This window comes from Apodemus sylvaticus, chromosome 8 (genome assembly GCF_947179515.1).
Source record: "Apodemus sylvaticus chromosome 8, mApoSyl1.1, whole genome shotgun sequence".
In the NCBI taxonomy this organism is placed as follows: Eukaryota; Metazoa; Chordata; class Mammalia; order Rodentia; family Muridae; genus Apodemus; species Apodemus sylvaticus.
The window spans coordinates 61,377,810-61,390,276 of record NC_067479.1 but is presented as its reverse complement, the minus strand read 5'-3'; the positions used below and the strand labels follow the sequence as shown (position 1 = coordinate 61,390,276).

At 48.2% G+C, this 12,467-nt stretch overlaps 1 protein-coding gene across 1 annotated transcript in view; it reads right to left on the bottom strand.

Annotated features, from left to right (window-relative positions):
• Positions 1–4,676: 4,676 nt before the first annotated feature.
• The window catches only part of LOC127690691 (L-gulonolactone oxidase), a 30,614-nt gene continuing 22,823 nt past the window's right edge, over positions 4,677–12,467 (bottom strand). The window contains exons 10-13 of the mRNA XM_052190259.1: positions 7,760–7,909; positions 7,379–7,543; positions 5,345–5,435; positions 4,677–4,847 (exon numbers count right to left, since the gene is read on the bottom strand). Of these exons, the coding sequence (XP_052046219.1) occupies positions 4,719–4,847; positions 5,345–5,435; positions 7,379–7,543; positions 7,760–7,909 (535 nt within the window). The 3' untranslated portion in view covers positions 4,677–4,718. The remainder of the gene's footprint in view (positions 4,848–5,344; positions 5,436–7,378; positions 7,544–7,759; positions 7,910–12,467) is intronic.

Here is a 12,467-nt window from a genome sequence, read left to right as displayed (position 1 = left end):
AGAATGCACTGAAATCAAGGCAAAGAAAGCTGCTAGTGGTACACATGGGTGTTTTAATAATTCCCTGTGAAACTGGTCAGCAAAAGCCACAGTTTTCTTTTTATTTGTAAGAACTTGGAAACCTGGGGCACCTTCTGGACCATGGCGTCTCCCATCACCGGCCCTCCATACAGTCTTTACATCTTTATTGGTTGTTTATCTCTCTGCTCATGCGGTTTTTAGTTCATTCATCCACTGCTCAGTCTGAACTGTTAGGTTGGATGTAGTACTGGATGCTGCCAGCAGGTGACGCTGACCAGCCGCAGTCTACATCTCAGCAGCACATCTAGTGCGTTATCTGCAGAAGTTGAAAGAAGCCGTTGTGAATGATACTGTAGAAATGGCAGGGACCATTTATTTGCTAGTCCTGAAGCTAGTAAATAGCATATTCAGAAACCCAAGGAGTTCACCGTGGCCTTATAGCTGCCAGGCTTCTAGCTCAGTGTCCTCTCCAGACCTAGCCTTGCCAGGTGTTTTCCAGAAGAGTTTGGTCAGTCGAGTATGCACAAGGAAAATGAAGAGACAGTACAGAACCAGGGAGCGCCGGGCCTGTCAGTGTGATAACAAATGACACACTGTGACGAGAAAACTCACAAGGTTCAGAAGGAGCTGTTTGCCTCAGCACTGTTTCCAGTTTCACCGCTGATCCTAATATCCCTGTTGGTTCCTCACTGACTATGACACTATTCCACGGTGGCCAGGCAGCGCCAGCGTGTGCACAGTTCTTGCCCAGGCTCAGTGACTTACTGTCTAGCAGTGGCTCTGACCCAAGTGGAAGTAGATGAGGATTGTAATGGAGTTACTATAGCTTGGGGTAACATGAGCTGACCCCCCTCACTTATACAGGTACTTAAGGGAACAAAGAGTATGTTGTGAGTTGGCACCAGGCACCCTCTGTGACCCCATCTAGTCTCTCTGGGCATGTCACAGGTCGGGGGTGACTGAAGGACCACTTTCCCAGCTCATGTTCACAGGTGCCATGACATCTTTGCCAATGATGTCATATGTGTAAGGCCACAGCGCCACCAACAGGTCTTAAAGATAGAAGGAGTTAGTTCTTTGAAACTTGAAGGCCTTCAATAAAACATGCTACTGTCTTTCTCTGGCTGTGTAAAGATACCTCCTGTCTATAAACGTATGTCAAGAACATGAAACTAACAACACACATAGGTGGAATTTTCTGGAACGTCTGGGCTTTTCTTCATCTCTGAAAGGCCCTGTCTCATAGAGAAGACATCAAGGCAAAGCTGATATCAGCTTTCAGTGACTTCTGCTACCCATTGCCTGGTGACATTATGTCTCTTTGTGGATTCCCATTCCAAGACCCCCTTGGCATGTGTGATTAGACTCTTTGGAATTATATTTCTGACTCCTAATCTCACATTCTTATGACAGAATCTGTCTTAGGCAAAACCACAGGCAGGGACCTTACAGGGACCAGGGGACCTCAGCTGTAAATCTGAAGCCCGCCATGGTATGCAGAGTTCAGTGTCTGCTCCCTTCTCTGAGACCTTCAAGGTCAGTTTTTTGTTTGGGCCATGGCAGGCACACACATTAGGTTTAGACTTTCTTCTGTGTAGCATTTGTCCCCCTCCTGGGGACAGCTTGAGGCTCAGTCCAGAGATCTGCAAGAAGCTAGACTGACTAGAGAGAGTCCCTTCCCCCAGCTCTGTGTTCCTCCCCTCTGTTGGCGAGTCTCGGTGACTTTCCAGTCACCACAGTCTGCTTTCCTGGCAGGTCACATACAGTGTCTCAGTTAAGGCTCTCAGGTGACAGTTTATCCATTCTCCAGTCTTGATTTCTTCCTATTGCTGTGACAAGAAGACCCCAATAAAAGCAACTGAAGGGAGAAAAGTGGGAGGAGGAAGAGAGGGGGATCTGACGCAGGGGCTCAGCACACGTCACTCAGGGTCAAAGGGTGGTGTCATGAGAGTTGTCAGGACGGGTGTGCTCATTCATCAAGACCCCAGCTCAGAGAAAGAATGAATTACATTCATCAAAACTCCTAAGGACACACTGGAGTTCTGGCAATCGGAATGTGTGTTTCCAGAACACTGGGTTGGCCAAGCAATCCAGGCATTGAAGAATTAAGGAACTTGGAGGTTTCGGATCTGTCATTGGACCAAGTCCTTTACTGCCTGTATGTCAATAGAATGCTCAGTTTGTGGAAATGGAACTGTAACTATGCATTAAGAATGGAAATGTAAACTATCTAAAGTAAATAGGAGCGCCTGTCTCCAGCAGTAGGAGATGCTCTCCCCAGGTTGCTACACGGGTGCAGCGTTCTGCTGCAAAAACACCATTTTTAGGATGAGTCAGTATGAAGCCAAGTTGGAGTTTGGTAAATACAGAGGGAAAGTCTGGGACTTGCTAAGAAGCGGAGGTGGAGGGGGGTAGGAGGGAGATTGCAACACTTGGGATGTAAATAAAATAATTAATTAAAAAGAGGACAATCCGTGCTGTTTAAGCATGGGTGTGGAGAGACACACAGCCAGGGACATTTGAGGAGTGGGGGCTTTTTTTCGAGACTGGAGTCGCTGGGATTTTGGACAGTCCCCTTAATGAGCAAACTTAACGGAATGGGGGTTATTTGTGAGTTTAAACAGGGTGGGAGGTTCTATGTGTGGATTTTCCCAGAATGGGGTTCACCTCTTTTTGTCCTTTTACGGGGGTTTCCAGATGTGCCATGCCATCAGATGGATAATGGGAAAGGCATCTTACAAGCTGGTGGTGGAAGGCGCCGTTCTAGAGGCCACGGACGGTCGGAGGGCATGCTGGCCAGGCATATCGGTCCCGCTGGGTCCGGGTGGCCGCGTTCTTCACTGATTGAATGATATGCATCCTGATATCAGACAGCTCTGGACTTTGCCTTTTCTTTAAACAACAAGCAGTCAGCCTTTCTCCCCACACACATGCAGCCTGTTTCAAGCCCTCTACCTTTGCTTGAAGAGTTTAATGACATCACCTTTTGTAGCTCACTTCGACATATTGACAAGTTTCTTTACTTCCCTGAGCTTCTTCTTTTGTGGAAGGGCAGGGGTGAGGCGACTTAGACCTGGAGCTTTCCAATGCCTTGGGGTTTCATTTGCCATCATTTTCCCCCACCAAAGATTCATTTTCACTGTGTGTATGTATGCGTGCCTATGGGTTTGTGCACATAAGTGCAAATACTCAGAGCCTAAAAGAGAGAGCTAGAGCTTCAGTGGCTGTAAGCCTTCTGATGCTGTGCTGGGAATCAGACTCGGGTCCTCTACAAGAGCAAGGCACGCTCTTACACTCTGCTCTCTCCAGCCCCACATTTACGCGTTAGCGGCACCAATCCATTTCAGAGTGCCCCAGGGGAAAGCAACCAATGGAGACATCTAAAGCAAGGAATTCAATGTTGGTTTTAGGTACCTGTGACTTTATAAGTCCCAGTCTACAAGGCTGCACACTGTGGCTGGAGTCAGTGTGGACTCTTGCTGCCCTGAAACATCTCCCAGTGGGTGTGAATAAACTTTTGGCTTGTCATTGTGGCATTGCTATCTACAAAAGCTCACACACAAGAAACAGGCAATCATTGAGTTATAAAACTAATTTAAAACACCATGGCATTTTAAATAAGCTTATATACTTAAATGTTTGTTATTGTTGATACTAATAGTTACGTGTCATTATGGTTTCATTTGTCCTTCCCTAAGGTGTAATAATATTGATCATTGATGTATTGATCATACATCATCAATACATCCTTCGTTCCCTAAGATGCAACAATATTGACATATTCTTATGTGTTCACCGGCCTTGTGTATCTGCTGTAGAGAAATATCTATCCAAGTCCTTTGCCCCTTTGCTGATCTGGCAATTCTGTTGGTAAGTGCATTTTGCATTTTAACTCTCCATGAGATAAAGAATTAAAATATGAATTTCTCAAGGGCAGGAAAATGTCTTCAGAATCTTTTAATTTTAATTCTTTTTAATTCTTACAAAGTGCCTGGAACACCTTGGGTCTCCAAGGAACACTCCAGAAAGGCCACACATCAAACTGAAATCATATTTGTGAAGAGGAAGATGAGAACATACCCAGGGAAAGCCAGGGGTGCAGTGAGATCCCAGTCCCAAGAACCGTCTCCGCGGTGAAGGGAGAGAAACACCGGGATCAGTGACTGGTTAAGAAGATAGGCAAGTTCCACTCTAAACACCTCCGGAAAGAGACACCGTGAGGGTCAGGCCACGGCAGTCAGAAGGCCAGGCGGACCCATCTGAAAGATGGTTTGCCCAGGACGAGCAGACAGTCTCTGGGCATCTGAAAGACTTTTAAGGATAAAAGAAAGCAGAGCATGCCTCATGCCACCTCTGTGCCAAAACTCTTGCCAAGCGATCCCCCTCTGAAGGGGGTCGGAGGCACCGGTAGAGCCTAGGAAGGACCCAATCCTTGGAGTCCCTTTCTCCTGGGATGACTGTAGTTCATGTACAGCTCATGGAAATGCAAACAGGAATTTGAGTATTATGGGTATTATGAAGATGATGGAGAAGGCAGAGAGGCCCCGCCCAGAGCCCAGCCCTTCTCTGTGGTTGGGAGGAGAGGCCGGCTCCCACAGTGCCTGTGAGACACTGCTCCACAACCCTCCACCCACCCACCCCAGCCCAAAGGCAGCAGAAGTGTGAGGGGGTCAGGGCAGCTTGCTTCCACTCCTGCTTTAGTAGAAGACCTTCTCCAGGTATGAATTCAAGAACATTCCAGTGGGGTCCAGCTTCTCACGGATGTCACAGAACTTGTGAAAGGCAGGGTACATTTTCTCAAAGTCCTTCCTGGTGCAACTGTGGGCCTGTGGAAGCAATCAGAAGTAGCGGGCTTTGTCCTCACAGAGCTAAGTCTCTGCAGGCCAGCACTCAGAATCCCTGAGCCTGCGCTGACAATGCCCCGCCCCCTGACAAAAAGAAAGTGGTCTGGAAAGCAAAGCTAAAAGGCTTTCGACTGCATCCAGAGATAGAATGTGTCCATGGAGGCCCCAGCTCCAGTCCCACCACTATACAGGCCTTAACTTCTCTATTTGTTAAGTGGGCACGCTGATGTCTGCCTTATCCAGCTCGAAAGCTCCATAGGAAAATGTAATAAAGTGAAAAAGTTTCTAGGAAGTCCAAGGGGTCTGGGTTTCAGGGGCAGAGCTCCTGAGAGGTGTATTCAGGTGCCCTTTCACTAGCTGGTTAAGAAGCTAGGAGGATTCCTCAGAGTTAACAGGGAGGAGGGCGCCCTCTGGTGTACGCAAAGCGCACAGCAGCTGCCCGGTGGCTATGGGTGTAGGGGAAATGTCTGAAAGTTTACCTTTGCCCAGTGGGGCCTGCCTCCAAACTTCTTCATGATGGTCTCATAGGCCAGCCAGTATTCCAGTCGAGGCACCTCCTTTCCATAGGGCCTAGAGTAGAGAGGAAGAAGGTGGCCATCCCGCTCTGTCCATAATGTGGTACCACCGTCTCAGGTGCCATTTCTGACCTGCCCCTTATCTGGCAGGCGACCAGAGATCAGGCTGGCTCACCCTGCAGAACAGCACTGCCAGGACAGATGCCTACTCACTGCACATCCCAAGGGTTCCCTGAGACTTTGTCCCCTCTTGTATTTATCAGTTGGAACCTGGACATTACTGTGAGTTTAATCTTGGTCAAAGACTGACCAAGGGTAATGGAGCTGAAAGATTCCTCTTGCCCAGGAAGAGGTTACAGAGGTTAGACACAATCATATACAATAGATACAATGCATTGTACAGGCATGCAGCCTAGGAAGACCAGGGCTGTGCTGTTCAGGGTGATGTTCATTGTGATAAAATTGCTAATGGTGTTTGCCAGAATAATTCCCCATTGCAAGCAACCTGTGACTGTCACACAATACCCCCACACACTGTTCATGCATACAGTATTCATATAATAGACACATAATGCACAAATTCTCAATATAATAATTAATATAATGCACAATAATTAATACTTAAATAAAACACACACAATAGTTACACATCTAGTATTCACACATGATATGCATATATAATGCCCACTAAATTTGCACAGCATCCCCACATACTAGTCAACATACAATCCCCACATGTTATCACACACATACAGTACTTTGGCTAGTGCCTCGGCATCCCCAGAGGACTTCATCTATGTCTAGAAAGCAAGGCTTTGTAACCTAATGAAGGTCTCCAGTTGGTCTCTTGCCCAGCTACTCAGCCCCAGAGGGACTGATCTCCAAAGCTGACGTCAGTGCTAACATCTTAAACACGTGCAGATGCATCTCACGGCATCTCTCACTCCTGCATTTGCAGTCGAGGGGCGAGAAGCTGAGACAGGCAGACAGCTGACACACAGACCTCGCTCTAGCTACATCCTCTATGAATGAGACGACTGGTGTTTGAGTGCATCTTTGAGAAAAATGTTTATGGCTCTTTGAGGCTCCCTAAAAACTGAATTCAGGCTGGGCGTGGTGGCACATGCCTTTAATCCCAGCACTCGGGAGGCAGAGGCAGGCAGATTTCTGAGTTCGAGGCCAGCCTGGTCTACAGAGTGAGTTCAGGACAGCCAGGGCTATACAGAGAAACCCTGTCTCGAAAAACAAAAAACAAACAAACAAAAAACCAAAAAAAACCCTGAATTCAGTTGTCCCTGACTTTGCAAGGTTTTGAGGCCTTACACACGGGGGAGAAACACCCCAGAAAGATCAAGGTGGCCACTTTTTCTTTTCAAAGCCAGAGAAGGCCTATGTCTTGTGGAGGCATGAAGCAAGACTGGAGGTGGGGTGGGTGGTAGATGAGAGATACATCTTAGCAAGAAACTGGAAAAGACTAAGTCCTCCAGGTGTCTCCTGCAGGCTGAAAAGAGAGAGGGCCAGCCAAGGGTGGGGTTCAGCCTTGGACTGACACGTACACCTATGCAGCAGGGACCCAACATCAGATATCCGCCTCTCTTCTGTTGAACGTAAACTAGCCCAGAACCCACCCCAACACAGCATGGCTTCCAGGCCAGCAGAGATCTTACTAGGGTGGGCACCTGAGTGAAAATATATTGCTCATTCCGTTATATAATCCTCACAAATGATAAATATCCCTCACTGGTGTTAATTCACTATTGGTGCTAGACTATAGTGGTGTAGCATAGCCTATAAGTGGTATATGTCACAGGACTCTACAGGAGGCAGCACTCTAAGAACTCATAAGGAGTGAGATGCCATCACCAGCTAAGGGTTGTGTGATCTGCCAACAGAGAAGGTGGCCTCAGAAAATGGCACTGGAAGATCAGGGATGGAGAGGAATCCCTTTACACACGAAGGGACAGCTCCCTACCCTCCACCCCTGCAGTGGGCTCTCACCTGTATATAATGATGTTCATGTAGCAGCTGTCCCTCCGGAAGCAGGGGCTCAGCAGGATTTCGTCACCTCGGGTGAAACGCACCTCCACGGGGTAGTGGGCTACCACCTTGGGGTGGGCCTCCAGCATGGCCTTTAGCTCCAGCAGGGCCTCCTTGGTCTTCTCCCTGCCCTCAGCCCAGGAGAGACTTCAGAGTAAGAAGGGACCACCCCAGTCCTCCTCCATGGCTTTATATAGGGGACCCGGGCCGGAGCCTGGGGTGCTCATGGCACCAGGGACTCCCAGCTCTAGAGGAACCCTGTTTTTTCATGGTAGATCTGGGGCAGTGCACTATTTGGGGAAGGTCTTCCCTGGGGATATCCCTACCCGGGGGTGCACCTACCTGGGGATGGCCCAGTCTTGGACATGCTGTTTGAAGCGACAGTCGAAGCTGAAGATCTTGTAGCTGAGGTTGCTGCTCTCCTTCTTGCAGTTGAACAGCAGCCAGAAGAAGAAGCGGTTGATCCAGCCCACGAGGCACGGCAGGTAGGTGCTGCAGGCGACAGACAGGGCAGAGCGGTTAGGGCCCAGCATTTACCCTGTCAGCTGTGCGCAGTTGAGTTCTTCCCAAACCACCCCTCGCTCCTCACTCCTTGTCTCCTAGCGACCTTGTTGTATCCAGGCTAGGCCAGTGTGGCATTGGTCCAGGTAGGGACAGTGACACCCCCAGCCCCCACCCCCGCTTTATCTTACCTTTCACCTATCAGCAACCCTTAAGACTCTGCACAATGTCTTGTCACTTCACACCCCACAGTAACAAATGTCCACGTCTCAAGGCCTTACTGGCTAGCTAGGACAAGGGTGAGTCAAAATTTAACTTTAGCAGATGCCTGCCAGGATTAGCTCCATAAAAAATGTGTCATTCCACTTGGGAGGCAGAGGCAGGTGGATTTTTGAGTTCGAGGCCAGCCTGGTCTACAGAGTGAGTTCCAGGACAGCCATGGCTACACAGAGAAATTCTGCCTCAAAAAAAAAAAAAGCAAAAACAAAAATTATAAAAGAATGTGCCATTCACTCTCCTTCTGTGATAGTTTGGATATGCTCGGCCCAGGGAGTGGCACTATTAGAAGGTGTGGCCCTGTTCAAGTAGGTGTGGCCTTTTTGAGGAGGCATGGCACTGTGCTTTAAGACCCTCATCCTAGCTGCCTGGAAGTCAGTATTCTGCTAACAGCCTTTGATCATGGTTGCCTGTTCACAGCAGTGAAACCCTAACTAAGACAGAAGTTGGTATGGGGGCCGGGGAATTGCTGTAATAGGCCTGGCTATGGTTTTGTTTGGAAGAATGTGGATTTGGGGGACTGTGGATTTGGAAAGCCGTGGAATGTTTTAAGAGGGGCTTCATGAGCTATCCTAGTGGGAATGAGAAAGACTGTGGGGCTGTGAGTGATCTCAGCTGTGCAGACTAAGGTGAAGAGACTCAGATTTAACTGCATTGACAAGTCTCAAAAAAGCCCACCGGAGACTTTGTTCTCTGGTTAAGTCTCATGAAGAGTGTTTTGAACAAGTGCAGCAAGCTTGGAGAGAAAAAATATAAAATATATGGTTTAAATATTAAAGGGGCACCAGGAAGGAGAAAGGAGTTGAATCCTCTGTTCTAGGAGATAACAGATTAAGGAATAGGGCTTTGGGGCAAGATCCTACCCAGCTAAAGTTAGATCTAGGCGTGGTGGTACACACCTTTAATCCCTGGAGATAAAGCCAAACAGATATCTGAGTTCAAGGCCAGCCTAGACCAGAGCAAATTCTAGGTGAATAAAAATTTAAATCCAGGGTTGGTAGACCACATCTTTAATCCCAGTGTTTAGGGGACAGGCATGCAGATCTCTGAGTTCAAAGTCAGTCTATAGAACAAGTTCCAGGACAGCCAAGCTTAGGCACTGAAGGAATCAGAAAACAGAAAGCTGGCGATAATGTAATAGAACAAGGGGCCATGTTCCAGCCCCAGCAAGCAGCAGAACTCAGCAGCTTCGGCCATGTGGCTCTGGCTTTAGAGTCCAGAGTAGAAGGGACCACTGGGACAATTGATGCTGGTTACCTGGAGCTAAGAAATTAGTGGTGATTAAGAAGAGACCAGCATCATTGAGGTGAAATCTGGGAGGTGTTTTCTGAGAGCACACAGAAGCTGTGTTCCAGAGATAACCAAGGCTGTACCTCATGCTGCATCTGTACTGGGTAATGTGTAAGAGTCACCCAGGTGATACTGGTTTTGAAGGCATGAAGGGGTCATGAAGAGCAGCGGAGGCTCAGCACTGTGAGAGAGGCCATGGAAGGCCATTGTTGAAGGTGCAGCCTTAGTTATAGTTGATGGCCCGGGGCTGAACAGGTCATGTCAAGTTGTTGAGGTTTGGCACTATGAAGAGAGCCTCTGAGAGGCTATTTGTGAAGCCGAGTCACAGCAGACAAGAATCCAGCGTATTAGAGACGCCAGTACCACAGGATGATCACTGATAACAGCAGCAGCAGAAGAGTGGATCAATGTGGGCTTAGAATGCTACAGAGGGCAGAGCTGAAGAGGAGAAGCCAGCCCTTTGGAGGAAGCCAGAATGTGTGGATCCCAGACATCGGAACAGGAAGCTGTAACAAGAAGTTGCCTTGGAGACCCCAAGATATCCAAGATGCCAAAGCCCTGGGTTATCTGCTGAAGAAATAGGGAGTGGAACCAGCCTAGGAGAAAGAAGTTTGTTTCAGTTAACAGAGATGAAAAAGGAGTTGGAGATCTGAAGATCGCCTTGACATCAGACAAGGAGAAGCAGAGTTTGGAGTTTGCCCAACTGGTTTCCTGCCTTGCTTTGGGGATTACAGTTAAGTGATTGAATGAATCTCAGAAGAGACTTTGACTTTGGGCTTTTAACATTGTTGAGACTGCTATAGACTATGTGGACTTTTGAAGTTGGACCAAATATATTTTGCATTAGGCTATGTTAGGTATGGCCCCCATAGACTCATATGTTTGAACAAGCCTATGGAACCAGGGAGTGGGATGCGATGGTTTGTATATGCTTGGCCCAGGGAGGAGCAATATTAGAAGGTGTGGCCCTGTTCCAGTAGGTGTGGCCTCTTTGGAGTAGGCGTGGCACTGTGGGTATGGGCTTTAATACCCTCATCTTAGGTGCCTGGAAGTCAATGTTCTGTTAGCAGCCTTCAGATGTAGAACTCTTGGCTCCTCCTGCATCATACCTGCCTGGATGCTGCCATGTTCCTGCTTTGATGATAATAGATTGAACCTCTCTGAACCTGTAAGCCAGCCCCAATTAGAGTTGCCTTGGTCACGGTATCTGTTCACAGCAGTAAAACCCTAAGACACCTCCTACACCCTGGGAACCTCTATTCAATGCTGCCAAGAGTAAGCAGCTAAAAGGGGCCAACGTCCTAGGAGGGTCTGGGGGCAGACTCTTGTCCCAAAAAACAATGCTGGGAGCTCCCTGGGGAACTTAGAGAGCTCAGTGCTTCTTAGGCAAAGACACAACTGCCTCCTAGCTTTTGGCTCTAAAAAGTTTACCATGCCATTGTTTTTAAGATCTACACACACACACACACACACACACACACAAACACACACACACACGAATCCACACACATATACATAGAAACATGCACATCTGTGCATACACAGACACACACATGCATACATAAACATGCAGAGATATTCATACACATACATGTACATACACAATAGTCACAAGGTCCATTTTCTTTATGAAAACCCTAATTGTTCATTGTGGATAGGCTGCATTGCCAAGAACACATTAGCATTGCCCCAGGGTGGTGCAGGATGGCCCCAGCACCTGCCTAGTAGGGACAAAGTCATGTGCTACATATCCAACTAATATCCCTGCGTCCTCTGTGGCTGGGCCTCCAGGGCATGCAACACAGCTGGGTCTGCCTGAGGCCCCAGAGCGGAGGCTCTCCCACTGGGACACTTCACTGAAGGCTTGAGGACCTGGAAAAGCTGGGGAGCCATCCCAGTGGGGAAGGATGGCTGTACCTTCTGGGAACCTCGGTCACAGGGAATGAACAACATTACTACCGGCAGCCTCAGAGGCCTGGCTGGAGCCAGGCTCAGGGGCTTAAGTCCCAAAATTTTTTGTGGGGACCATGACAGAAAGGCCCACCCATCTACCATGAATTCAGCTCCCCGAAGGTCTGACCTGAAACTAGACCAAGTCAGTTATCAGAACAAAGAAGACCTCAGGGTCCTCCTCAGCTGACCCGGCTCCTAACCTCTCCATTGAAGGGTCACAGAAACAAGGCTCCATCTTAATGGTGTCTTTCTTGCCCTGGTTAAGGTGTAGGAGAGGAAATGGTTGTGGGAGACTGAACACACAAGAGTCAATGGATGGTTCACTTAAAGGTAAACTGCATGGCATATAAATTATGTCTTAAAGAAGTCTCATTTGACACCAGTCAGAAGTGACAGAGTGGTTTTTTATCTTGTAGAGCGGTATGCTTGACTGCTGGGTGGAGAATGGAGGCTGGAGGGTTGTGGACAGAACTCACTGTGGTCGGGCTGTGAGGATGGTGCCAGTGTGTAACAGGGAAGATGAGAAACGGATGCAGCCGAGGATGGCCCAGTGGTCAGACTGGACCTGACTGAGCACCAACCAGTAATCCACCGTGTCCCACCTGGGCCTGTAGCTCCCAGTCAGAGCTTCCCTCAGACAGGAGACTGGGAGAGTCAAGGGTCTGCAGAGTGAGAGGCATGTGAAAAACAAGGGGGTGAGCCGGGCGGTGGTGGGGAGAGTTCCAGGACAGCCAGGGCTATACAGAGAAACCCTGTCTCCAAAAAAACAAAATCCAAAAAAACCAAAAAAAAAAAAAAAAAAAAAAAAAAAAAAGAAAGAAAGAAAAAAAAAAAAGAAAAGAAAAGAAAAAAACGGAAAAGAAAAGAAAAGCGAGGGGCGGCTGCCTGCCTCACACACTAGCCTCCTCCTGATGGTGGGGTGAAGGGCTTGAACCATGTCAGTATGCCCAGAGACAGCAGCCATCACTATCTTCTCTCTTTAAAACAAGGACACTGAGACATGGAGAGGTCACAACATTTGCCAGAGAGC